The following is a 24,686-nucleotide window of genomic DNA, read 5'->3' as shown; positions in this document are numbered from 1 at the left end:
CCCTCAGTTTAAAGTTATGTCCCCTCGTGCCAGCCATATCCATCCGCGGGAGAAGGCTCTCACTGTCCACCCTATCCAACCCCCTGATCATTTTGTATGCCTCTATTAAGTCTCCTCTTAACCTTCTTCTCTCCAACGAAAACAACCTCAAGTCCGTCAGCCTTTCCTCATAAGATTTTCCCTCCATACCAGGCAACATCCTGGTAAATCTCCTCTGCACCCGCTCCAAAGCCTCCACGTCCTTCCTATAATGCGGTGACCAGAACAATACGCAAGACTCCAAATGCGGCCGTACCAGAGTTCTGTACAGCTGCAACATGACCTCCCGACTCCGGAACTCAATCCCTCTACCAATAAAGGCCAACACTCCATAGGCCTTCTTCACAACCCTATCAACCTGGGTGGCAACTTTCAGGGATCTATGTACATGGACACCTAGATCCCTCTGCTCATCCACACTTTCAAGAACTTTACCATTAGCCAAATATTCCGCATTCCTGTTATTCCTTCCAAAGTGAATCACCTCACACTTCTCTACATTAAACTCCATTTGCCACCTCTCGGCCCAGCTCTGCAGCTTATCTATATGCCTCTGCAATCTGCTACATCCTTCCACACTATCGACAACACCACCGACTTTAGTATCGTCTGCAAATTTACTCACCCACCCTTCTGCGCCTTCCTCTAGGTCATTGATAAAAATAACAAACAGCAACGGCCCCAGAACAGATCCTTGTGGTACTCCACTTGTGACTGTACTCCATTCTGAACATTTCCCATCAACCACCACCCTCTGTCTTCTTTCAGCTAGCCAATTTCTGATCCACATCTCTAAATCACCCTCAATCCCCAGCCTCCGTATTTTTTGCAATAGCCTACCGTGGGGAACCTTATCAAACGCTTTGCTGAAATCCATATACACCACATCAACTGCTCTACCCTCGTCTACCTGTTCAGTCACCTTCTCAAAGAACTCAATAAGGTTTGTGAGGCATGACCTACCTTTCACAAAGCCATGCTGACTATCCCTGATCATATTATTCCTATCTAGATGATTATAAATCTTGTCTCTTATAATCCCCTCCAAGACTTTACCCACTACAGACGTGAGGCTCACCGGCCTATAGTTGCCGGGGTTGTCTCTGCTCCCCTTTTTGAACAAAGGGACCACATTTGCTGTCCTCCAGTCCTCTGGCACTATTCCTGTAGCCAATGATGACATAAAAATCAAAGCCAAAGGTCCAGCAATCTCTTCCCTGGCCTCCCATAGAATCCTAGGATAAATCCCATCAGGTCCCGGGGACTTATCTATTTTCAGCCTGTCCAGAATTGCCAACACCTCTTCCCTACGTACCTCAATGCCATCTATTCTATTAGCCTGGGGCTCAGCATTCTCCTCCACAACATTATCTTTTTCCTGAGTGAATACTGACGAAAAATATTCATTTAGTATCTCGCCTATCTCTTCAGACTCCACACACAATTTCCCATCCCTGTCCTTGACTGGTCCTACTCTTTCCCTAGTCATTCGCTTATTCCTGACATACCTATAGAAAGCTTTTGGGTTTTCCTTGATCCTTCCTGCCAAATACTTCTCATGTCCCCTCCTTGCTCGTCTTAGCTCTCTCTTTAGATCCTTCCTCGCTACCTTGTAACTATCCATCGCCCCAACCGAAACTTCACACTTCATCTTCACATAGGCCTCCTTCTTCCTCTTAACAAGAGATTCCACTTCCTTGGTAAACCACGGTTCCCTCGCTCGACGCCTTCCTCCCTGTCTGACCGGTACATACTTATCAAGAACACGCAGTAGCTGATCCTTGAACAAGCCCCACTTATCCAGTGTGCCCAACACTTGCAGCCTACTTCTCCACCTTATCCCCCCCAAGTCACGTCTAATGGCATCATAATTGCCCTTCCCCCAGCTATAACTCTTGCCCTGCGGTGTATACTTATCCCTTTCCATCATTAACGTAAACGTCACCGAATTGTGGTCACTGTCCCCAAAGTGCTCTCCTACCTCCAAATCCAACACCTGGCCTGGTTCATGACCCAAAACCAAATCCAACGTGGCCTCGCCTCTTGTTGGCCTGTCAACATATTGTTTCAGGAAACCCTCCTGCACACACTGTACAAAAAACGACCCATCTATTGTACTCGAACTATATCTTTTCCAGTCAATATTTGGAAAGTTAAAATCTCCCATAATAACTACCCTGTTACTTTCGCTCATATCCAGAATCATCTTCGCCATCCTTTCCTCTACATCCCTAGAACTATTAGGAGGCCTATAAAAAACTCCCAACAGGGTGACCTCTCCTTTCCTGTTTCTAACTTCCGCCCATACTACCTCGGCAGAAGAGTCCCCATCTAGCATCCTCTCCGCCACCGTAATACTGCTCTTGACTAGCAGCGCCACACCTCCCCCTCTTTTGCCTCCTTCTCTGAGCTTACTAAAACACCTAAATCCCGGAACCTGCAACATCCATTCCTGTCCCTGCTCTATCCATGTCTCCGAAATGGCCACAACATCGAAGTCCCAGGTACCAACCCACGCTGCCAGTTCCCCTACCTTGTTTCGTATACTCCTGGCATTGAAGTAGACACACTTCAAACCACCTACCTGAACACTGGCCCCCTCCTGCGATGTCAAATCTGTGCTCCTGACCTCTATACTCACATTCTCCCTTACCCTAAAACTACAATCCAGGTTCCCATGCCCCTGCTGCATTAGTTTAAACCCCCCCAAAGAGCACTAACAAATCTCCCCCCCAGGATATTTGTGCCCCTCAGGTTCAGATGTAGACCATCCTGTCTGTAGAGGTCCCACCTTCCCCAGAAAGAGCCCCAGTTATCCAAAAATCTGAATCCCTCCCGCCTGCACCATCCCTGTAGCCACGTGTTTAAATGCTCTCTCTCCTTATTCCTCATCTCACTATCACGTGGCACGGGCAACAACCCAGAGATAACAACTCTGTTTGTTCTAGTTCTGAGCTTTATCCTAGCTCCCTGAAAGCCTGCCTGACATCCTTGTCCCCTTTCCTACCTCTCGCCCCTCCCGCTCTCCCTCTGTCCGTCCCGCTCCCGCTCTGGCCCTCCCGTACTCCCCCTGTCCTTCGAGCTCTCCCTCTGTCCCTCCCACTCTCCCTCTGTCCCTCCCGCTGTCGCTCTGTCCCTCCGGCTCTCTCTCCCTCCCGCCCTCGCTCTGTCCCTCCCGCTCTCCCTCTGTCCCTCCCGCTCTCCCTCTGTCCCTCCCGCTCTGTCTCTGTCCTTCCCACTCTCCCTCTGCCCCTTCCGCTCACGCTCAGTCCCTCCCTCTCTCCCTCTGTCCCTCCCTCTCTCCCTCCCGCTCTCCCTCTGTCCCTCCTGCTCTGTCCGTCCCGCTCTCCCTCTGTCCCTCCCGCTCTCGCTCTGTCCCTCCCACTCTCCCTCTGTCCCTCCCGCTCTCCCTCTGTCCCATCCGCTCTCCCTCTGTCCCTCCCGCTCTGCCTCTGTCCCTCCCGCTCTCGATCTGTCCTCCCGCTCTGTCTGTCCCGCTCTCCCTCTGTCCCTCCCGCTCTCGCTCTGTCCCTCCCGCTCTCGCTCTGTCCCTCCCGCTCTCGCTCTGTCCCTCCCGCTCTCGCTCTGTCCCTCCCGCTCTCCCTCTGTCCCTCCCGCTCTCCCTCTGTCCCTCCCGCTCTCCCTCTGTCCCTCCCGCTCTCCCTCTGTCCCATCCGCTCTCCCTCTGTCCCATCCGCTCTCCCTCCCGCTCTCCCTCTGTCCCTCCCGCTCTCGATCTGTCCTCCCGCTCTGTCCGTCCCGCTCTCACTCTGTCCCTCCCGCTGTGCGTCTGTCCCTCCCGCTCTCCCTCTGTCCCTCCCCCTCTCCCTCTGTCCGTCCCGCTCTCCCTCTGTCCCTCCCCCTCTCCCTCTGTCCGTCCCGCTCCCGCTCTGTCTCTCCCGCTCTCCCTCTGTCCTTCGAGCTCTCCCTCTTTCCCACCTGCGCTCCCTCTGTCCCTCTGTCATTCGAGCTCTCCCTCTGTCCCTCCTGCTCTCCCTCTGTCCCTTCCACTCTCCCTCTGTCCCTCCCGCTCTCCCTCTGTCCCTCCTGCTCCCCCTCTGTCCCTCCCGCTCTCGCTCTGTCCCTCTCCCTCTGTCCCTCCTGCTCCCGCTCTGTCCCTCCCGCTCTCCCTCTATCCCTCCCACTCCCCCTCTCTCCCTCACACTCCCCCTCTATCCCTCCCACTCCCCCTCTATCCCACCCACTCCCCCTCTGCCCCCTCCCACTCTCCCTTTGTCCCTCCCGCTCTCCCTCTGTCCCTCCCGCTCTGTCCCTCCCGCTCTCCCTCTGTCCTTCGAGCACTCCCTCTTTTCCACCAGCTCTCCCTCTGTCCTTCGAGCTCTCCCTCTGTCCCTCTCACTCTCGCTTTGTCCCTCCCGCTCTCGCTCTGTCCCTCACGCTCTCGCTCTGTCCTTCATGCTCTGTCTCTGTCCTTCCCGCTCTCCCTCTGCCCCTTCCGCTCTCGCTCAGTCCCTCCCTCTCTCCCGCTGTCCCTCCCGCTCTCCGTCTGTCCCTCCCGCTCTCCCTCTGTCCCTCCCGCTCTGTCCGTCCCGCTCTCCCTCTGTCCCTCCCGCTCTCCCTCTGTCCCTCCCGCTCTCCCTCTGTCCCTCCCGCTCTCCCTCTGTCCCTCCCGCTCCCGCTCTGTCCCTCCCGCTCTCCATCTGTCCTTCGAGCTCTCCCTCTTTTCCACCTGCTCTCCCTCTGTCCCTCGAGCTCTCCCTCTGTCCCTCCCGCTCACCCTCTGTCCCTCCCGCTCTCCCCCTGTCCCTCACGCTCTCGCTCTGTCCCTCATGCTCTGTCCGTCCCGTTCTCCCTCTGCCCCTCCCGTTCTCCCTCTGTCCCTCCCGCTCTCGCTCTGTCCCTCCCTCTCTCCCTCTGTCCCTCCCGATCTCGCTCTGTCCCTCCCGCTCTCGCTCCCGCACTCCCTCTGTCCCTCCCGCTCTCCCTCTGTCCGTCCCGCTCTCCCTCTGTCCGTCCCGCTCTCCCTCTGTCCCTCCCACTCTCCCTCTGTCCCTCCCGCTGTCGCTCTGTCCCTCCGGCTCTCCCTCTCCCTCCCGCTCTCGCTCTGTCCCTCCCGCTCTCGCTCTGTCCCTCCCGCTCTCCCTCTGTCCCTCCCACTCTACCTCTGTCCCTCCCGCTCTCGCTCTGTCCTCCCGCTCTCCTGCTGTCCCTCCCGCTCTCCCTCTGTCCCTCCTGCTCTCCCTCTGTCCCTCCTGCTCTGTCCTCCCGCTCTCCCGCTGTCCCTCCCGCTCTCCCTCTGTCCCTCCTGCTCTGTCCCTCCCGCACTCGCTCTGTCCCTTCCGCTCTCCCTCTGTCCCTCCCGCTCTCCCTCTGTCCCTCCCGCTCTCCCTCTGTCCCTCCCGCTCTCCCTCTGTCCCTCCCGCTCTCCATCTGTCCCTCCCGCTCTCCCTCTGCTCTCGCGCTGTCCCTCCCGCTCTCCCTCTGTCCCTCCTGCTCTGTCCGTCCCGCTCTCCCTCTGCCCCTCCCGCTCTCCCTCTGTCCCTCCCGCTCTCGCTCTGTCCCTCCCTCTCTCCCTCTGTCCCTCCCTCTCTCCCTCTGGCCCTCCCGCTGTCCCCCTGTCCCTCCCGCTCTCCCTCTGTCCCTCCCACTCTCGCTCTGTCCCTCCCGCTCTCCCTCCCGCACTCCCTCTATCCCTCCCGCTCTCCCTCTGTCCGTCCCGCTCTCCCTCTGTCCCTCCCACTCTTCCTCTGTCCCTCCCGCTCTTGCTCTGTCCCTCCCGCTCTTGCTCTGTCCCTCCCGCTCTCCCTCTGTCCCTCCCGCTCCCGCTCTGGCCCTCCCGTACTCCCCCTGTCCTTCGAGTTCTCCCTCTTTCCCACCTGCTCTCCCTCTGTCCCTCTGTCCTTCGAGCTCTCCCTCTGTCCCTCCGACTCTCCCTCTGTCCTTCCCGCTGCCGCTCTGTCCGTCCTGCTCTCCCTCCCGCTCTCCCTCTGTCGTTCCCGCTCTCGCCCTGTCCCTCCCACTCTCCCTCTGTCCCTCCTGCTGTCGCTCTGTCCCTCCGGCTCTCCCTCTGTCCCTCCCGCTCTCGCTCTGTCCCTCCCGCTCTCGCTCTGTCCCTCCCACTCTCCCTCTCTCCCTCCCGCTCTCCCTCTGTCCCATCCGCTCTCCCTCTGTCCCATCCGCTCTCCCTCTGTCCCTCCCGCTCTCCCTCTGTCCCTCCCGCTCTCCCTCTGTCCCTCCCGCTCTCGATCTGTCCTCCCGCTCTGTCCGTCCCGCTCTCCCTCTGTCCCTCCCGCTCTCGCTCTGTCCCTCCCGCTCTCGCTCTATCCCTCCCACTCTCCCTCTGTCCCTCCCGCTCTCCCTCTGTCCCATCCGCTCTCCCTCTGTCCCATCCGCTCTCCCTCCCGCTCTCCCTCTGTCCCTCCCGCTCTCGATCTGTCCTCCCGCTCTGTCCGTCCCGCTCTCACTCTGTCCCTCCCGCTCTGCCTCTGTCCCTCCCGCTCTGTCCGTCCCGCTCTCCCTCTGTCCCTCCCGCTCTCCCTCTGTCCCTCCCGCTCTCCCTCTGTCCCTCCCCCTCTCCCTCTGTCCGTCCCGCTCTCCCTCTGTCCCTCCCCCTCTGTCCGTCCCGCTCTGTCTCTCCCACTCTCCCTCTGTCCTTCGAGCTCTCCCTCTTTCCTACCTGCGCTCCCTCTGTCCCTCTGTCCTTCGAGCTCTCCCTCTGACCCTCCTGCTCTCCCTCTGTCCCTCCCACTCTCCCTCTGTCCCTCCAACTCTCCCTCTGTCCCTCCCGCTCTCCCTCTGTCCCTCCCGCTTTCCCTCTGTCCCTCCCACTCTCCCTCTGTCCCTCCCGCTGTCGCTCTGCCCTCCCACTCTACCTCCCGCTCTCGCTCTGTCCCTCCCGCTCTCGCTCAGTCCCTCCCGCTCTCCCTCTGTCCCTCCCGCTCTCGCTCTGTCCCTCCCGCTCTCGCTCTGACCCTCCCGCTCTCGCTCTGTCCCTCCCTCTCTCGCTCTGTCCCTCCTGCTCTCCCTCTGTCCCTCCTGCTCCCCCTCTGTCCCTCCCGCTCCCCCTCTGTCCCTCCCGCTCCCCCTCTGTCCCTCCCGCTCTCGCTCTGTCCCTCTCCCTCTGTCCCTCCTGCTCCCGCTCTGTCCCTCCCGCTCTCCCTCTATCCCTCCCACTCCCCCTCTATCCCTCCCACTCCCCCTCTATCCCTCCCACTCCCCCTCTATCCCTCCCACTCCCCCTCTGCCCCCTCCCGCTCTCCCTCTGTCCCTCCCGCTCCCGCTCTGTCCTTCGAGCTCTCCCTCTTTTCCACCTGCTCTCCCTCTGTCCCTCTGTCCTACGAGCTCTCCCTCTGTCCCTCCCGCTCTCCCTCTGTCCCTCCCGCTCTCCCTCTGTCCCTCCCCCTCTCCCTCTGTCCGTCCCGCTCTCCCTCTGTCCCTCCTCCTCTCTCCGTCCCGCACCCGCTCTGTCTCTCCCGCTCTCCCTCTGTCCTTCGAGCTCTCCCTCTTTCCTACCTGCGTTCCCTCTGTCCCTCTGTCCTTCGAGCTCTCCCTCTGACCCTCCTGCTATCCCTCTGTCCCTCCCACTCTCCCTCTGTCCCTCACGCCCTCGCTCTGTCCCTCCCGCTCTTGCTCTGTCCCTCCCGCTCTCCCTCTGTCCCTCCCGCTCTGTCTCTGTCCTTCCCGCTCTCCCTCTGCCCCTTTCCGCTCTCGCTCAGTCCCTCCCTCTCTCCCTCTGTCCGTCCCGCTCTCCCTCTGTTCCTCCCGCTCTCCCTCTGTCCCTCACGCCCTCGCTCTGTCCCTCCCGCTCTTGCTCTGTCCCTCCCGCTCTCCCTCTGTCCCTCCCGCTCTGTCTCTGTCCTTCCCACTCTCCCTCTGCCCCTTCCGCTCTCGCTCAGTCCCTCCCTCTCTCCCTCTGTCCCTCCCTCTCTCCCTCTGTCCCTCCCGCTCTCCCTCTGTCCCTCCCGCTCTGTCCCTCCCGCTCTCCATCTGTCCTTCGAGCTCTCCCTCTTTTCCACCTGCTCTCCCTCTGTCCCTCTGTCCTTCGAGCTCTCCCTCTGTCCTTCAAGCTCTCCCTCTGTCCCTCCCGCTCTCCCCCTGTCCCTCCCGCTCTCCCCCTGTCCCTCACGCTCTCGCTCTGTCCCTCATGCTCTGTCCGTCCCATTCTCCCTCTGCCCCTCCCGCTCTCCCTCTGTCCCTCCCGCTCTCGCTCTGTCCCTCCCTCTCTCTCTGTCCCTCCCTCTCTCCCTCTGTCCCTCCCGCTCTCCCTCTGTCCCTCCCGCTCTCCCTCTGTCCCTCCCGCTCTCCCTCTGTCCCTCCCGTTCTCCCTCTGTCCCTCCCACTCTCGCTCTGTCCCTCCCGCTCTCCCTACCGCACTCCCTCTGTGCCTCCCGCTCTCCCTCTGTCCGTCCCGCTCTCCCTCTGTCCGTCCCGCTCTCCCTCTGTCCCTCCCGCTCTTGCTCTGTCCCTCCCTCTGTCCCTCCCGCTCCCGCTCTGGCCCTCCCGTACTCCCCCTGTCCTTCGAGTTCTCCCTCTTTCCCACCTGCTCTCCCTCTGTCCCTCTGTCCTTCGAGCTCTCCCTCTGTCCCTCCCACTCTCCCTCTGTCCCTCCCACTCTCCCTCTGTCCCTCCCACTCTCCCTCTGTCCCTCCCGCTGTCGCTCTGTCCCTCCGGCTCTCCCTCTCCCTCCCGCCCTCGCTCTGTCCCTCCCGCTCTTGCTCTGTCCCTCCCGCTCTCCCTCTGTCCCTCCCGCTCTGTCTCTGTCCTTCCCGCTCTCACTCTGCCCCTTCCGCTCTCGCTCAGTCCCTCCCTCTCTCCCTCTGTCCCTCCCTCTCTCCCTCTGTCCCTCCCGCTCGCCCTCTGTCCCTCCCGCTCTCCATCTGTCCTTCGAGCTCTCCCTCTTTTCCACCTGCTCTCGCTCTGTCCCTCTGTCCTTCAAGCTCTCCCTCTGTCCCTCAAGCTCTCCCTCTGTCCCTCAAGCTCTCCCTCTGTCCCTCCCGCTCACCCTCTGTCCCTCCCGCTCTCCCCCTGTCCCTCACGGTCTCGCTCTGTCCCTCATGCTCTGTCCGTCCCGTTCTCCCTCTGCCCCTTCCGCTCTCCCTCTGTCCCTCCCGCTCTCGCTCTGTCCCTCCCGCTCTGTCCCTCCCGCTCTCCCTCTGTCCCTCCCACTCTCGCTCTGTCCCTCCCGCTCTCCCTCCCGCACTCCCTCTGTCCCTCCCGCTCTCCCTCTGTCCGTCCCGCTCTCCCTCTGTCCGTCCCGCTCTACCTCTGTCCGGTCCGCTCTCCCTCTGTCCCTGCCACTCTTCCTCTGTCCCTCCCGCTCTTGCTCTGTCCCTCCCGCTCTCCCTCTGTCCGTTCCGCTCCCGCTCTGGCCCTCCCGTACTCCCCCTGTCCTTCGAGCTCTCCCTCTGTCCCTCCCACTCTCCCTCTGTCCCTCCCGCTGTTGCTCTGTCCCTCCGGCTCTCTCCCTCCCGCCCTCGCTCTGTCCCTCCCGCTCTCCCTCTGTCCCTCCCTCTGTCCCTCCCGCTCTCCCTCTGTCCCTCCCGCTCACGGGCAGCACAGTAGCCTTGTGGATAGCACAATTGCTTCACAGCTCCAGGGTCCCAGGTTCGATTCCAGCTTGGGTCACTGTCTGTGCGGAGTCTGCACATCCTCCCCGTGTGTGCGTGGGTTTCCTCCGGGTGCTCCGGTTTCCTCCCACAGTCCAAAGATGTGCAGGTTAGGTGGATTGGCCATGGTAAATTGTGTCCTTAGTGTCCAAAATTGCCCTTAGTGTTGGGTGGGGTTACTGGATTATGGGGTTACTTGGTTATGGGGATAGGGTGGCGGTGTTGACCTTGGGTAGGGTGCTCTTTCTAAGAGCCGGTGCAGACTCGATGGGCCGAATGGCCTCCTTCTGCACTGTAAATTCTATGAACCCTCTGTCCCTCCCGCTCTCCCCGTCCCTCCCGCTCTCCCCCTGTCCCTCACGCTCTCCCTCTGTCCCTCCTGCTGTCGCTCTGTCCCTCCGGCTCTCCTTCATCCCTCCCGCTCTCGCTCTGTCCCTCCCGCTCTCGCTCTGTCCCTCCCACTCTCCCTCTGTCCCTCCCGCTCTCCCTCTGTCCCATCCGCTCTCTCTCTGTCCCTCCTGCTCTGCCTCTGTCCCTCCCGCTCTCGATCTGTCCTCCCGCTCTGTCCGTCCCGCTCTCCCTCTGTCCCTCCCGCTCTCCCTCTGTCCCTCCCGCTCTCCCTCTGTCCCTCCCGCTCTCGCTCTGTCCCTCCCGCTCTCGCTCTGTCCCTCCCGCTCTCCCTCTGTCCCTCCCGCTCTCCCTCTATCCCATCCGCTCTCCCTCTGTCCCATCCGCTCTCCCTCCCGCTCTCCCTCTGTCCCTCCCGCTCTCGATCTGTCCTCCCGCTCTGTCCGTCCCGCTCTCACTCTGTCCCTCCCGCTGTGCGTCTGTCCCTCCCGCTCTGTCCGTCCCGCTCTCCCTCTGTCCGTCCCGCTCTCCCTCTGTCCCTCCCGCTCTCCCTCTGTCCCTCCCCCTCTCCCTCTGTCCCTCCCGCTCTCCCTCTGTCCCACCCCCTCTCCTTCTGTCCCTCACCCTCTCCCTCTGTCCGTCCCGCTCTCCCTCTGTCCCTCCCCCTCTCCCTCTGTCCGTCCCGCTCCCGCTCTGTCTCTCCCGCTCTCCCTCTGTCCTTCGAGCTCTCCCTCTTTCCCACCTGCGCTCCCTCTGTCCCTCTGTCATTCGAGCTCTCCCTCTGTCCCTCCTGCTCTCCCTCTGTCCCTCCCACTCTCCCTCTGTCCCTCCCGCTCTCCCTCTGTCCCTCCCGCTTTCCCTCTGTCCCTCCCACTCTCCCTCCCGCTCTCGCTCTGTCCCTCCCGCTCTCGCTCTGTCCCTCCCGCTCTCGCTCTGTCCCTCCCGCTCTCGCTCTGTCCCCCCCGTCCTCGCTCTGTCCCTCCCGCTCTCGCTCTGTCCCTCCCTCTCTCGCTCTGTCCCTCCTGCTCCCCCTCTGTCCCTCCCGCTCTCGCTCTGTCCCTCTCCCTCTGTCCCTCCTGCTCCCGCTCTGTCCCTCCCGCTCTCCCTCTATCCCTCCCACTCCCCCTCTATCCCTCCCACTCCCCCTCTATCCTCCCACTCCCCCTCTATCCCTCCCACTCCCCCTCTGCCCCCTCCCGCTCTCCCTTTGTCCCTCCCGCTCTCCCTCTGTCCCTCCCGCTCTGTCCCTCCCGCTCTCCCTCTGTCCTTCGAGCTCTCCCTCTTTTCCACCAGCTCTCCCTCTGTCCCTCTGGCTCTCGCTTTGTCCCTCCCGCTCTCGCTCTGTCCCTCACGCTCTCGCTCTGTCCCTCCCGCCCTCGCTCTGTCCCTCCCGCTCTCGCTCTGTCCCTCCCGCCCTCGCTCTGTCCCTCTCCCTCTGTCCCTCCCGCTGTCCCTCTGTCCCTCCCGCTGTCCCTCTGTCCCTCCCGCTCTCGCTCTGTCCCTCCCGCTCTCGCTCTGTCCCTCCCGCTCTCGCTCTGTCCCTCCCGCTCTCGCTCTGTCCCTCCCGCTCTCGCTCTGTACCTCCCGCTCTCGCTCTGTCCCTCCCGCTCTCGCTCTGTCCCTCACGCTCTCGCTCTGTCCCTCACGCTCTCGCTCTGTCCTTCATGCTCTGTCTCTGTCCTTCCCGCTCTCCCTCTGCCCCTTCCGCTCTCGCTCAGTCCCTCCCTCTCTCCCTCTGTCCCTCCCGCTCTCCCTCTGTCCCTCCCGCTCTCCCTCTGTCCCTCCCGCTCTGTCTGTCCCGCTCTCCCTCCCGCTCTCCCTCTGTCCCTCCCGCTCCCGCTCTGTCCCTCCCGCTCTCCATCTGTCCTTCGAGCTCTCCCTCTTTTCCACCTGCTGTCGCTCTGTCCCTCCCGCTCTCGCTCTGTCCCTCCCGCCCTCGCTCTGTCCCTCCCGCCCTCCCTCTGTCCCTCCCGCCCTCCCTCTGTCCCTCCCGCCCTCGCTCTGTCCCTCCCGCTCTCGCTCTGTCCCTCCCGCTCTCGCTCTGTCCCTCCCGCTCTCGCTCTGTCCCTCCCGCCCTCGCTCTGTCCCTCTCCCTCTGTCCCTCCCGCTGTCCCTCGCGCTCTCCATCTGTCCCTCCCGCTCTCCCTCTGTCCCTCCCGCTCTGTCCGTCCCGCTCTCCCTCTGTCCCTCCCGCTCTCCCTCTGTCCCTCCCGCTCCCGCTCTGTCCCTCCCGCTCTCCATCTGTCCTTCGAGCTGTCCCTCTTTTCCACCTGCTCTCGCTCTGTCCCTCCCGCTCTCGCTCTGTCCCTCCCGCCCTCGCTCTGTCCCTCCCGCCCTCCCTCTGTCCCTCCCGCTCTCCCTCTGTTCCTCCCGCTCTCGCTCTGTCCCTCCCGCCCTCGCTCTGTCCCTCCCGCTCTCGCTCTGTCCCTCCCGCTCTCGCTCTGTCCCTCCCGCTGTCGCTCTGTCCCTCCCGCTCTCGCTCTGTCCCTCCCGCTCTCGCTCTGTCCCTCCCGCTCTCCCTCTTTCCCACCTGCGCTCCCTCTGTCCCTCTGTCATTCGAGCTCTCCCTCTGTCCCTCCTGCTCTCCCTCTGTCCCTCCCACTCTCCCTCTGTCCCTCCCGCTCTCCGTCTGTCCCTCCCGCTTTCCCTCTGTCCCTCCCACTCTCCCTCCCGCTCTCGCTCTGTCCCTCCCGCTCTCGCTCTGTCCCTCCCGCTCTCGCTCTGTCCCCCCCGTCCTCGCTCTGTCCCTCCCGCTCTCGCTCTGTCCCCCCCGTCCTCGCTCTGTCCCTCCCGCTCTCGCTCTGTCCCTCCCTCTCTCGCTCTGTCCCTCCTGCTCCCCCTCTGTCCCTCCCGCTCTCGCTCTGTCCCTCTCCCTCTGTCCCTCCTGCTCCCGCTCTGTCCCTCCCGCTCTCCCTCTATCCCTCCCACTCCCCCTCTATCCCTCCCACTCCCCCTCTATCCCTCCCACTCCCCCTCTATCCCTCCCACTCCCCCTCTGCCCCCTCCCGCTCTCCCTTTGTCCCTCCCGCTCTCCCTCTGTCCCTCCCGCTCTGTCCCTCCCGCTCTCCCTCTGTCCTTCGAGCTCTCCCTCTTTTCCACCAGCTCTCCCTCTGTCCCTCTGGCTCTCGCTTTGTCCCTCCCGCTCTCGCTCTGTCCCTCACGCTCTCGCTCTGTCCCTCCCGCCCTCGCTCTGTCCCTCCAGCTCTCGCTCTGTCCCTCCCGCCCTCGCTCTGTCCCTCTCCCTCTGTCCCTCCCGCTGTCCCTCTGTCCCTCCCGCTGTCCCTCTGTCCCTCCCGCTCTCGCTCTGTCCCTCCCGCTCTCGCTCTGTCCCTCCCGCTCTCGCTCTGTCCCTCCCGCTCTCGCTCTGTACCTCCCGCTCTCGCTCTGTCCCTCCCGCTCTCGCTCTGTCCCTCACGCTCTCGCTCTGTCCCTCACGCTCTCGCTCTGTCCTTCATGCTCTGTCTCTGTCCTTCCCGCTCTCCCTCTGCCCCTTCCGCTCTCGCTCAGTCCCTCCCTCTCTCCCTCTGTCCCTCCCGCTCTCCCTCTGTCCCTCCCGCTCTGTCTGTCCCGCTCTCCCTCCCGCTGTGCGTCTGTCCCTCCCGCTCCCGCTCTGTCCCTCCCGCTCTCCATCTGTCCTTCGAGCTCTCCCTCTTTTCCACCTGCTGTCGCTCTGTCCCTCCCGCTCTCGCTCTGTCCCTCCCGCCCTCGCTCTGTCCCTCCCGCCCTCCCTCTGTCCCTCCCGCTCTCCCTCTGTCCCTCCCGCCCTCGCTCTGTCCCTCCCGCTCTCGCTCTGTCCCTCCCGCTCTCGCTCTGTCCCTCCCGCTCTCGCTCTGTCCCTCCCGCCCTCGCTCTGTCCCTCTCCCTCTGTCCCTCCCGCTGTCCCTCGCGCTCTCCCTCTGTCCCTCCCGCTCTCCCTCTGTCCCTCCCGCTCTGTCCGTCCCGCTCTCCCTCTGTCCCTCCCGCTCTCCCTCTGTCCCTCCCGCTCCCGCTCTGTCCCTCCCGCTCTCCATCTGTCCTTCGAGCTGTCCCTCTTTTCCACCTGCTCTCGCTCTGTCCCTCCCGCTCTCGCTCTGTCCCTCCCGCCCTCGCTCTGTCCCTCCCGCCCTCCCTCTGTCCCTCCCGCTCTCCCTCTGTTCCTCCCGCTCTCGCTCTGTCCCTCCCGCCCTCGCTCTGTCCCTCCCGCTCTCGCTCTGTCCCTCCCGCCCTCGCTCTGTCCCTCTCCCTCTGTCCCTCCCGCTGTCCCTCTGTCCCTCCCGCTGTCCCTCTGTCCCTCCCGCTCTCGCTCTGTCCCTCCCGCTCTCGCTCTGTCCCTCCCGCTCTCGCTCTGTCCCTCCCGCTCTCGCTCTGTACCTCCCGCTCTCGCTCTGTCCCTCCCGCTCTCGCTCTGTCCCTCCCGCTCTCGCTCTGTCCCTCCCGCTCTCGCTCTGTCCCTCCCGCTGTCGCTCTGTCCCTCCCGCTCTCGCTCTGTCCCTCCCGCTCTCGCTCTGTCCCTCCCGCTCTCCCTCTGTCCCTCCCGCTCTCGCTCTGTCCCTCCCGCTCTCGCTCTGTCCCTCCCGCTCTCGCTCTGTCCCTCCCGCTCTCGCTCTGTCCCTCCCGCTGTCGCTCTGTCCCTCCCGCTCTCGCTCTGTCCCTCCCGCTCTCGCTCTGTCCCTCCCGCTCTCCCTCTGTCCCTCCCGCTCTCCCTCTGTCCCTCCCGCTCTCGCTCTGTCCCTCCCGCTCTGTCCGTCCCGCTCTCGCTCTGTCCGTCCCGCTCTCGCTCTGTCCGTCCCGCTCTCGCTCTGTCCCTCCCGCTCTCGCTCTGTCCCTCCCACTCTCCCTCTGTCCCTCCCGCTCTCGCTCTGTCCCTCCCGCTCTCGCTCTGTCCCTCCCGCTCTCGCTCTGTCCGTCCCGCTCTCGCTCTGTCCCTCCCGCTCTCCCTCTGTCCCTCCCGCTCTGTCCGTCCCGCTCTCGCTCTGTCCGTCCCGCTCTCGCTCTGTCCGTCCCGCTCTCGCTCTGTCCGTCCCGCTCTCGCTCTGTCCGTCCCGCTCTCGCTCTGTCCGTCCCGCTCTCGCTCTGTCCGTCCCGCTCTCGCTCTGTCCGTCCCGCTCTCGCTCTGTCCCTCCCGCTCTCGCTCTGTCCCTCCCGCTCTCGCTCTGTCCCTCCCGCTCTCGCTCTGTCCCTCCCGCTCTCGCTCTGTCCGTCCCGCTCTCGCTCTGTCCGTCCCGCTCTCGCTCTGTCCGTCCCGCTCTCGCTCTGTCCGTCCCGCTCTCGCTCTGTCCGTCCCGCTCTCGCTCTGTCCGTCCCGCTCTCGCTCTGTCCCTCCCGCTCTCGCTCTGTCCCTCCCGCTCTCGCTCTGTCCCTCCCGCTCTCGCTCTGTCCCTCCCGCTCTCGCTCTGTCCCTCCCGCTCTCGCTCTGTACCTCCCGCTCTCGCTCTGTCCCTCCCGCACTCCCTCTGTCCCTCCCGCTCTCGCTCTGTCCCTCCCGCTCTCGCTCTGTCCCTCCCGCTCTCGCTCTGTCCCTCCCGCTCTCGCTCTGTCCCTTCCGCTCTCGCTCTGTCCCTCCCGCTCTCGCTCTGTCCCTCCCGCTCTCCCTCTGTCACTCCCGCTCTCGCTCTGTCCCTCCCGCTCTCGCTCTGTCCCTCCCGCTTTCGCTCTGTCCCTCCCGCTCTCCCTCTGTCCCTCCTGCTCTCCCTCTGTCGCATCCGCTCTCCCTCTGTCCCTCCCGCTCTCCCTCTGTCCCTCCCGCTCTCGATCTGTCCTCCCGCTCTGTCCGTCCCGCTCTCCCTCTGTCCCTCCCGCTCTCGCTCTGTCCCTCCCGCTCTCGCTCTATCCCTCCCGCTCTCCCTCTGTCCTTCGAGCTCTCCCTCTTTCCCACCTGCGCTCCCTCTGTCCCTCTGTCATTCGAGCTCTCCCTCTGTCCCTCCTGCTCTCCCTCTGTCCCTCCCACTCTCCCTCTGTCCCTCCCGCTCTCCCTCTGTCCCTCCCGCTTTCCCTCTGTCCCTCCCACTCTCCCTCCCGCTCTCGCTCTGTCCCTCCCGCTCTCGCTCTGTCCCTCCCGCTCTAGCTCTGTCCCCCCCGTCCTCGCTCTGTCCCTCCCGCTCTCGCTCTGTCCCTCCCTCTCTCGCTCTGTCCCTCCTGCTCCCCCTCTGTCCCTCCCGCTCTCGCTCTGTCCCTCTCCCTCTGTCCCTCCTGCTCCCGCTCTGTCCCTCCCGCTCTCCCTCTATCCCTCCCACTCCCCCTCTATCCCTCCCACTCCCCCTCTATCCCTCCCACTCCCCCTCTATCCCTCCCACTCCCCCTCTGCCCCCTCCCGCTCTCCCTTTGTCCCTCCCGCTCTCCCTCTGTCCCTCCCGCTCTGTCCCTCCCGCTCTCCCTCTGTCCTTCGAGCTCTCCCTCTTTTCCACCAGCTCTCCCTCTGTCCCTCTGGCTCTCGCTTTGTCCCTCCCGCTCTCGCTCTGTCCCTCACGCTCTCGCCCTGTCCCTCCCGCCCTCGCTCTGTCCCTCCCGCTCTCGCTCTGTCCCTCCCGCCCTCGCTCTGTCCCTCTCCCTCTGTCCCTCCCGCTGTCCCTCTGTCCCTCCCGCTCTCGCTCTGTCCCTCCCGCTCTCGCTCTGTCCCTCCCGCTCTCGCTCTGTCCCTCCCGCTCTCGCTCTGTCCCTCCCGCTCTCGCTCTGTACCTCCCGCTCTCGCTCTGTCCCTCCCGCTCTCGCTCTGTCCCTCACGCTCTCGCTCTGTCCCTCACGCTCTCGCTCTGTCCTTCATGCTCTGTCTCTGTCCTTCCCGCTCTCCCTCTGCCCCTTCCGCTCTCGCTCAGTCCCTCCCTCTCTCCCTCTGTCCCTCCCGCTCTCCCTCTGTCCCTCCCGCTCTCCCTCTGTCCCTCCCGCTCTCCCTCTGTCCCTCCCGCTCTCCCTCCCGCTCTCCCTCTGTCCCTCCCGCTCTCCCTCTGTCCCTCCCGCTCTGTCTGTCCCGCTCTCCCTCCCGCTCTCCCTCTGTCCCTCCCGCTCCCGCTCTGTCCCTCCCGCTCTCCATCTGTCCTTCGAGCTCTCCCTCTTTTCCACCTGCTGTCGCTCTGTCCCTCCCGCTCTCGCTCTGTCCCTCCCGCCCTCGCTCTGTCCCTTCCGCTCTCCCTCTGTCCCTCCCGCTCTCCCTCCCGCTCTCCCTCTGTCCCTCCCGCTCTCCCTCTGTCCCTCCCGCTCTCGCTCTGTCCCTCCCGCTCTCCCTCTGTCCCTCCCGCTCTCCCTCTATCCCATCCGCTCTCCCTCTGTCCCATCCGCTCTCCCTCTGTCCCATCCGCTCTCCCTCCCGCTCTCCCTCTGTCCCTCCCGCTCTCCCTCTGTCCCTCCCGCTCTCGATCTGTCCTCCCGCTCTCACTCTGTCCCTCCCGCTGTGCGTCTGTCCCTCCCGCTCTGTCCGTCCCGCTCTCCCTCTGTCCGTCCCGCTCTCCCTCTGTCCGTCCCGCTCTCCCTCTGTCCGTCCCGCTCTCCCTCTGTCCCTCCCGCTCTCCCTCTGTCCCTCCCCCTCTCCCTCTGTCCCTCCCGCTCTCCCTCTGTCCCACCCCCTCTCCTTCTGTCCCTCACCCTCTCCCTCTGTCCGTCCCGCTCTCCCTCTGTCCCTCCCCCTCTCCCTCTGTCCGTCCCGCTCCCGCTCTGTCTCTCCCGCTCTCCCTCTGTCCTTCGAGCTCTCCCTCTTTCCCACCTGCGCTCCCTCTGTCCCTCTGTCATTCGAGCTCTCCCTCTGTCCCTCCTGCTCTCCCTCTGTCCCTCCCACTCTCCCTCTGTCCCTCCCGCTCTCCCTCTGTCCCTCCCGCTTTCCCTCTGTCCCTCCCACTCTCCCTCCCGCTCTCGCTCTGTCCCTCCCGCTCTCGCTCTGTCCCTCCCGCTCTCGCTCTGTCCCCCCCGTCCTCGCTCTGTCCCTCCCGCTCTCGCTCTGTCCCTCCCTCTCTCGCTCTGTCCCTCCTGCTCCCCCTCTGTCCCTCCCGCTCTCGCTCTGTCCCTCTCCCTCTGTCCCTCCTGCTCCCGCTCTGTCCCTCCCGCTCTCCCTCTATCCCTCCCACTCCCCCTCTATCCCTCCCACTCCCCCTCTATCCCTCCCACTCCCCCTCTATCCCTCCCACTCCCCCTCTGCCCCCTCCCGCCCTCCCTCTGTCCCTCCCGCTCTCCCTCTGTTCCTCCCGCTCTCGCTCTGTCCCTCCCGCCCTCGCTCTGTCCCTCCCGCTCTCGCTCTGTCCCTCCCGCCCTCGCTCTGTCCCTCTCCCTCTGTCCCTCCCGCTGTCCCTCTGTCCCTCCCGCTGTCCCTCTGTCCCTCCCGCTCTCGCTCTGTCCCTCCCGCTCTCGCTCTGTCCCTCCCGCTCTCGCTCTGTCCCTCCCGCTCTCGCTCTGTCCCTCCCGCTCTCGCTCTGTCCCTCCCGCTCTCGCTCTGTCCCTCCCGCTGTCGCTCTGTCCCTCCCGCTGTCGCTCTGTCCCTCCCGCTCTCGCTCTGTCCCTCCCGCTCTCGCTCTGTCCCTCCCGCTCTCCCTCTGTCCCTCCCGCTCTCCCTCAGTCCCTCCCGCTCTCCCTCTGTCCCTCCCGCTCTCGCTCTGTCCCTCCCGCTCTGTCCGTCCCGCTCTCGCTCTGTCCGTCCCGCTCTCGCTCTGTCCGTCCCGCTCTCGCTCTGTCCCTCCCGCTCTCGCTCTGTCCCTCCCGCTCTCCCTCTGTCCCTCCCGCTCTCGCTCTGTCCCTCCCGCTCTCGCTCTGTCCCTCCCGCTCTCGCTCTGTCCGTCCCGCTCTCGCTCTGTCCCTCCCGCTCTCCCTCTGTCCCTCCCGCTCTGTCCGTCCCGCTCTCGCTCTGTCCGTCCCGCTCTCGCTCTGTCCGTCCCGCTCTCGCTCTGACCCTCCTGCTCTCCCTCTGTCCCTCCCACTCTCCTTCTGTCCCTCCCGCTCTCCCTCTGTCCCTCCCGCTTTCCCTCTGTCCCTCCCACTCTCCCTCTGTCCCTCCCGCTGTCGCTCTGCCCTCCCACTCTCCCTCCCGCTCTCGCTCTGTCCCTCCCGCTCTCGCTCTGTCCCTCCCGCTCTCGCTCTGTCCCTCCCGCTCTCGCTCTGACCCTCCCGCTCTCGCTCTGTCCCTCCCTCTCTCGCTCTGTCCCTCCTGCTCTCCCTCTGTCCTTCCTGCTCCCCCTCTGTCCCTCCCGCTCTCGCTCTGTCCCTCTCCCTCTGTCCCTCCTGCTCCCGCTCTGTCCCTCCCGCTCTCCCTCTATCCCTCCCACTCCCCCTCTATCCCTCCCACTCCCCCTCTATCCCTCCCACTCCCCCTCTATCCCTCCCACTCCCCCTCTGCCCCCTCCCGCTCCCCCTCTGCCCCTCCCGCTCCCGCTCTGTCCCTCCCGCTCTGTCCCTCCCGCTCTCCCTCTGTCCTTCGAGCTCTCCCTCTTTTCCACCAGCTCTCCCTCTGTCCCTCTGTCCCTCTGGCTCTCGCTTTGTCCCTCCCGCTCTCGCTCTGCCCCTCACGCTCTCGCTCTGTCCTTCATGCTCTGTCTCTGTCCTTCCCGCTCTCCCTCTGCCCCTTCCGCTCTCGCTCAGTCCCTCCCTCTCTCCCTCTGTCCCTCCCGCTCTCCCTCTGTCCCTCCCGCTCTGTCCGTCCCGCTCTCCCTCTGTCCCTCCCGCTCTCCCTCTGTCGCTCCCACTCTGTCCCTCCCGCTCTCCATCTGTCCTTCGAGCTCTCCCTCTTTTCCACCTGCTCTCGCTCTGTCCCTCCCGCTCTCGCTCTGTCCCTCCCGCCCTCGCTCTGTCCCTCCCGCCCTCCCTCTGTCCCTCCCGCTCTCGCTCTGTCCCTCCCGCCCTCGCTCTGTCCCTCCCGCTCTCGCTCTGTCCCTCCCGCTCTCGCTCTGTCCCTCCCGCCCTCGCTCTGTCCCCTCTCCCTCTGTCCCTCCCTCTGTCCCTCTGTCCCTCCCGCTGTCCCTCTGTCCCTCCCGCTCTCCCTCTGTCCCTCCCGCTCTCCCTCTGTCCCTCCCGCTCTGTCCGTCCCGCTCTCCCTCTGTCCCTCCCGCTCTCCCTCTGTCCCTCCCGCTCCCGCTCTGTCCCTCCCGCTCTCCATCTGTCCTTCGAGCTCTCCCTCTTTTCCACCTGCTCTCGCTCTGTCCCCTCCCGCTCTCGCTCTGTCCCTCCCGCCCTCGCTCTGTCCCTCCCCGCCCTCCCTCTGTCCCTCCCGCTCTCCCCTCTGTCCCTCCCGCCCTCGCTCTGTCCCTCCCGCTCTCGCTCTGTCCCTCCCGCTCTCGCTCTGTCCCTCCCGCCCTCGCTCTGTCCCTCTCCCTCTGTCCCTCCCGCTGTCCCTCTGTCCCTCCCGCTGTCCCTCTGTCCCTCCCGCTCTCCCTCTGTCCCTCCCGCTCTCCCTCTGTCCCTCCCGCTCTCGCTCTGTCCCTCCCGCTCTCGCTCTGTCCCTCCCGCTCTCGCTCTGTCCCTCCCGCTCTCGCTCTGTCCCTCCCGCTCTCGCTCTGTCCCTCCCGCTCTCGCTCTGTCCCTCCCGCTCTCGCTCTGTCCCTCCCGCTCTCGCTCTGTCCCTCCCGCTCTCGCTCTGTCCCCTCCCGCTCTCGCTCTGTCCCTCCCGCTCTCGCTCTGTCCCTCCCGCTCTCGCCCTGTCCCTCCCGCTCTCCCTCTGTCCCTCCCGCTCTCGCTCTGTCCCTCCCGCTCTGTCCGTCCCGCTCTCGCTCTGTCCGTCCCGCTCTCGCTCTGTCCGTCCCGCTCTCGCTCTGTCCGTCCCGCTCTCGCTCTGTCCCTCCCGCTCTCGCTCTGTCCCTCCCGCTCTCGCTCTGTCCCTCCCGCTCTCGCTCTGTCCCTCCCGCTCTCCCTCTGTCCCTCCCGCTCTGTCCGTCCCGCTCTCGCTCTGTCCCTCCCGCTGTCGCTCTGCCCTCCACTCTCCCTCCCGCTCTCGCTCTGTCCCTCCCGCTCTCGCTCTGTCCCTCCCGCTCTCGCTCTGTCCCTCCCGCTCTCGCTCTGACCCTCCCGCTCTCGCTCTGTCCCTCCCTCTCTCGCTCTGTCCCTCCTGCTCTCCCTCTGTCCTTCCTGCTCCCCCTCTGTCCCTCCCGCTCATCGCTCTGTCCCTCTCCCTCTGTCCCTCCTGCTCCCGCTCTGTCCTCCCGCTCTCCCTCTATCCCTCCCACTCCCCCTCTATCCCTCCCACTCCCCCTCTATCCCTCCCACTCCCCCTCTATCCCTCCCCACTCCCCCTCTGCCCCCTCCCGCTCCCCCTCTGCCCCTCCCGCTCCCGCTCTGTCCCTCCCGCTCTGTCCCTCCCGCTCTCCCTCTGTCCTTCGAGCTCTCCCTCTTTTCCACCAGCTCTCCCTCTGTCCCTCTGTCCCTCTGGCTCTCGCTTTGTCCCTCCCGCTCTCGCTCTGCCCCTCACGCTCTCGCTCTGTCCTTCATGCTCTGTCTCTGTCCTTCCCGCTCTCCCTCTGCCCCTTCCGCTCTCGCTCAGTCCCTCCCTCTCTCCCTCTGTCCCTCCCGCTCTCCCTCTGTCCCTCCCGCTCTGTCCGTCCCGCTCTCCCTCTGTCCCTCCCGCTCTCCCTCTGTCGCTCCCACTCTGTCCCTCCCGCTCTCCATCTGTCCTTCGAGCTCTCCCTCTTTTCCACCTGCTCTCGCTCTGTCCCTCCCGCTCTCGCTCTGTCCCTCCCGCCCTCGCTCTGTCCCTCCCGCCCTCCCTCTGTCCCTCCCGCTCTCGCTCTGTCCCTCCCGCCCTCGCTCTGTCCCTCCCGCCCTCGCTCTGTCCCTCCCGCTCTCGCTCTGTCCCTCCCGCTCTCGCTCTGTCCCTCCCGCCCTCGCTCTGTCCCTCTCCCTCTGTCCCTCCCTCTGTCCCTCTGTCCCTCCCGCTGTCCCTCTGTCCCTCCCGCTCTCCCTCTGTCCCTCCCGCTCTCCCTCTGTCCCTCCCGCTCTGTCCGTCCCGCTCTCCCTCTGTCCCTCCCGCTCTCCCTCTGTCCCTCCCGCTCCCGCTCTGTCCCTCCCGCTCTCCATCTGTCCTTCGAGCTCTCCCTCTTTTCCACCTGCTCTCGCTCTGTCCCTCCCGCTCTCGCTCTGTCCCTCCCGCCCTCGCTCTGTCCCTCCCGCCCTCCCTCTGTCCCTCCCGCTCTCCCTCTGTCCCTCCCGCCCTCGCTCTGTCCCTCCCGCTCTCGCTCTGTCCCTCCCGCTCTCGCTCTGTCCCTCCCGCCCTCGCTCTGTCCCTCTCCCTCTGTCCCTCCCGCTGTCCCTCTGTCCCTCCCGCTCTCCCTCTGTCCCTCCCGCTCTCGCTCTGTCCCTCCCGCTCTGTCCGTCCCGCTCTCGTTCTGTCCGTCCCGCTCTCGCTCTGTCCGTCCCGCTCTCGCTCTGTCCGTCCCGCTCTCGCTCTGTCCCTCCCGCTCTCGCTCTGTCCCTCCCGCTCTCGCTCTGTCCCTCCCGCTCTCGCTCTGTCCCTCCCGCTCTCGCTCTGTCCCTCCCGCTCTCCCTCTGTCCCTCCCGCTCTGTCCGTCCCGCTCTCGCTCTGTCCGTCCCGCTCTCGCTCTGTCCGTCCCGCTCTCGCTCTGTCCGTCCCGCTCTCGCTCTGTCCCTCCCGCTCTCGCTCTGTCCCTCCCGCTCTCGCTCTGTCCCTCCCGCTCTCGCTCTGTCCCTCCCGCTCTCGCTCTGTCCCTCCCGCACTCCCTCTGTCCCTCCCGCTCTCGCTCTGTCCCTCCCGCTCTCGCTCTGTCCCTCCCGCTCTCGCTCTGTCCCTCCCGCTCTCGCTCTGTCCCTCCCGCTCTCGCTCTGTCCCTCCCGCTCTCGCTCTCTCCCTCCCGCTCTCGCTCTGTCCCTCCCGCTCTCGCTCTGTCCCTCCTGCTCTCTCCGTCCCGCTCTCGCTCTGTCCCTCCCGCTCTCGCTCTGTCCCTCACGCTCTCCCTCTGTCCCTCACGCTCTCGCTCTGTCCCTCCCGCTCTCGCTCTCTCCCTCCCGCTCTCGCTCTGTCCCTCCCGCTCTCGCTCTGTCCCTCCCGCTCTCGCTCTGTCCCTCCCCCTCTCGCTCTGTCCCTCCCGCTCTCGCTCTGTCCGTCCCGCTCTCGCTCTGTCGCTAACCTGCCTCCCCAACAGATTATGGAATTTTATTACCATTTTCTTTTTCTCATTGTAGAAGAGGGAGCTGCTGCAGAGAATAACAAGGCTTCAACAAGTGGCGCCTCAGGAACCAACTCGTCATGAAACAAGAGATTCCACCGCACAGTGACATCCCACCTCTCCTCTGACCCACTGCCTAAAACCTCCCCTTCCCTCGATTCCCTGCATCCTCACCTTACCTCGCCCATGCCCTCTCCTCTCCCTCCCTCCCCTTCCTTCTCCCCCTCTCGCGCGCTCCCCCTCCTGCACCCTTCACTTTCCTTCGTGCACCCGCCCATCAGCCCCCCACCAGAAAGCTTTCCCCCCCCCACCTCGTGCTGCTTCCTGTCCTTCTCTTCCCCCCCCCCCCCCCCCCCTCGACCCCGGCTCCCTCTTTCCTCCTCTCCCCTCTCTTGGCCCCACCCTCAGCCCCTCACGAACCCTCCCACTCTTGCATTATTCCCTCCCCTATTCAGACCAACCCCTCGTACCCTACACTCCCTTCCCGCACCCTCCTCTTTTAGCACCAGCCCCTCCTCCTATCCAACTCGCAACCTCATCTCCCCCTCGCACCTCTCTTCACACCAGCCCTGGCTCCCTCCGTCTCATTCTCTGCCCTCCTCCCTTCTTCGTGTCCTTCACCGCTTCGACTCTCTTTCCCTTCCCTCTTCCATCCCTTCCTCCCACTCACACCTCCCCTTCATCCCTCTTGTCATTCCGACCCTCTCCTCATCACTGACATTCCCTCGCCCTCCCTCTCTCCATCTGCGTCTCTCCCTTTCTATCTCCATCCCTCCCACTCCCCATCTCCATCCCTCCCCATCTCCATCCTTCCCTCTCCCCATCCCTCCCTCTCCCCATCACGTCCCTCCATCTCCCCATCTCCGTCCCTTCTTCTCCCCTCCTCCGTCCCTTCTTCTCCCCTCCTCCGTCCTTCCCTCTCCCCTCCTCCGTCCTTCCCTCTCCCCTCTTCCGTCCCACCCTCTCCCCACCTCCTCCCCTCGTCCCCCCCCCATCTCCGTCTCTGATCTTCCCTCGCCCCTCCCTCTGTGTCTCTCCCTCTCCGCATCACCGTCCCTCCTTCTCCCCTCCTCCGTCCCTCCCTCTCCCTTCTTCCGTTCCTCCGTCTCCCCTCTTCCGTCCCTCCCTCTCCCCACCTCCGTACCTCCCCTCGCTCCCCATCTCCGTCCCTCCCTTTCCCCCCAGTTGGAGAGCTGTGCGGCACTAACAGAGTCCTACAGAGCTTGAAATGACAATGTGATTCTGCCTGGGCTGCGTGAGGGTACCTGGCCCTGTGTCTCTGGAATTGCAGTCCTGTCTCTCTTGGTGTCTGGGGCTTCACACAGGGTTTTGCTGGGTTTCATTGCTGGTCAGACTCCCTGCACAGCTGTTGTTTTATTTGTCTAACATTTTAAATAAATCAAAATGGAGGTTTTTTTTTAAAAACTTGTTGTGATGGTGTACTTGCGACACAACCCAGGTCCTCTTTGGGAGGCTAAGGGAACAAGGGGTGGGGAGATGGCGGTGTACATCACGGTCACAGGTGACACGTTCCCCTCTACCATACCATATTTGCATTCTGGAATCTGGATATTCGGATTGTGATAATCCTCTAATCCTCTGCCGCAAATCCATGGCAAGTTGCCCTGATCTCGGTTGCCCAAGCTGGGTTGAAAACAAGGTTCTGGTTTTG

The 24,686-nt window shown here is 64.6% G+C and overlaps 1 protein-coding gene across 1 annotated transcript in view; it reads left to right on the top strand.

The window, feature by feature from the left end:
• Nucleotides 1-24,439, top strand: part of LOC140386613 (glycogen synthase kinase-3 beta-like) — a 326,343-nt gene extending 301,904 nt beyond the window's left edge. Inside the window, exon 3 of the mRNA XM_072469090.1 lies at nt 23,031-24,439. Coding sequence (XP_072325191.1) covers nt 23,031-23,098 — 68 coding nt within the window. The 3' untranslated portion in view covers nt 23,099-24,439. The remainder of the gene's footprint in view (nt 1-23,030) is intronic.
• Nucleotides 24,440-24,686: the final 247 nt, after the last annotated feature.

The sequence above is a fragment of the Scyliorhinus torazame genome, chromosome 12 (assembly GCF_047496885.1).
Source record: "Scyliorhinus torazame isolate Kashiwa2021f chromosome 12, sScyTor2.1, whole genome shotgun sequence".
Lineage (NCBI taxonomy): Eukaryota > Metazoa > Chordata > Chondrichthyes > Carcharhiniformes > Scyliorhinidae > Scyliorhinus > Scyliorhinus torazame.
The sequence above is the reverse complement of the archived record's forward strand: the minus strand, read 5'-3'. Positions and strand labels throughout refer to the sequence as shown.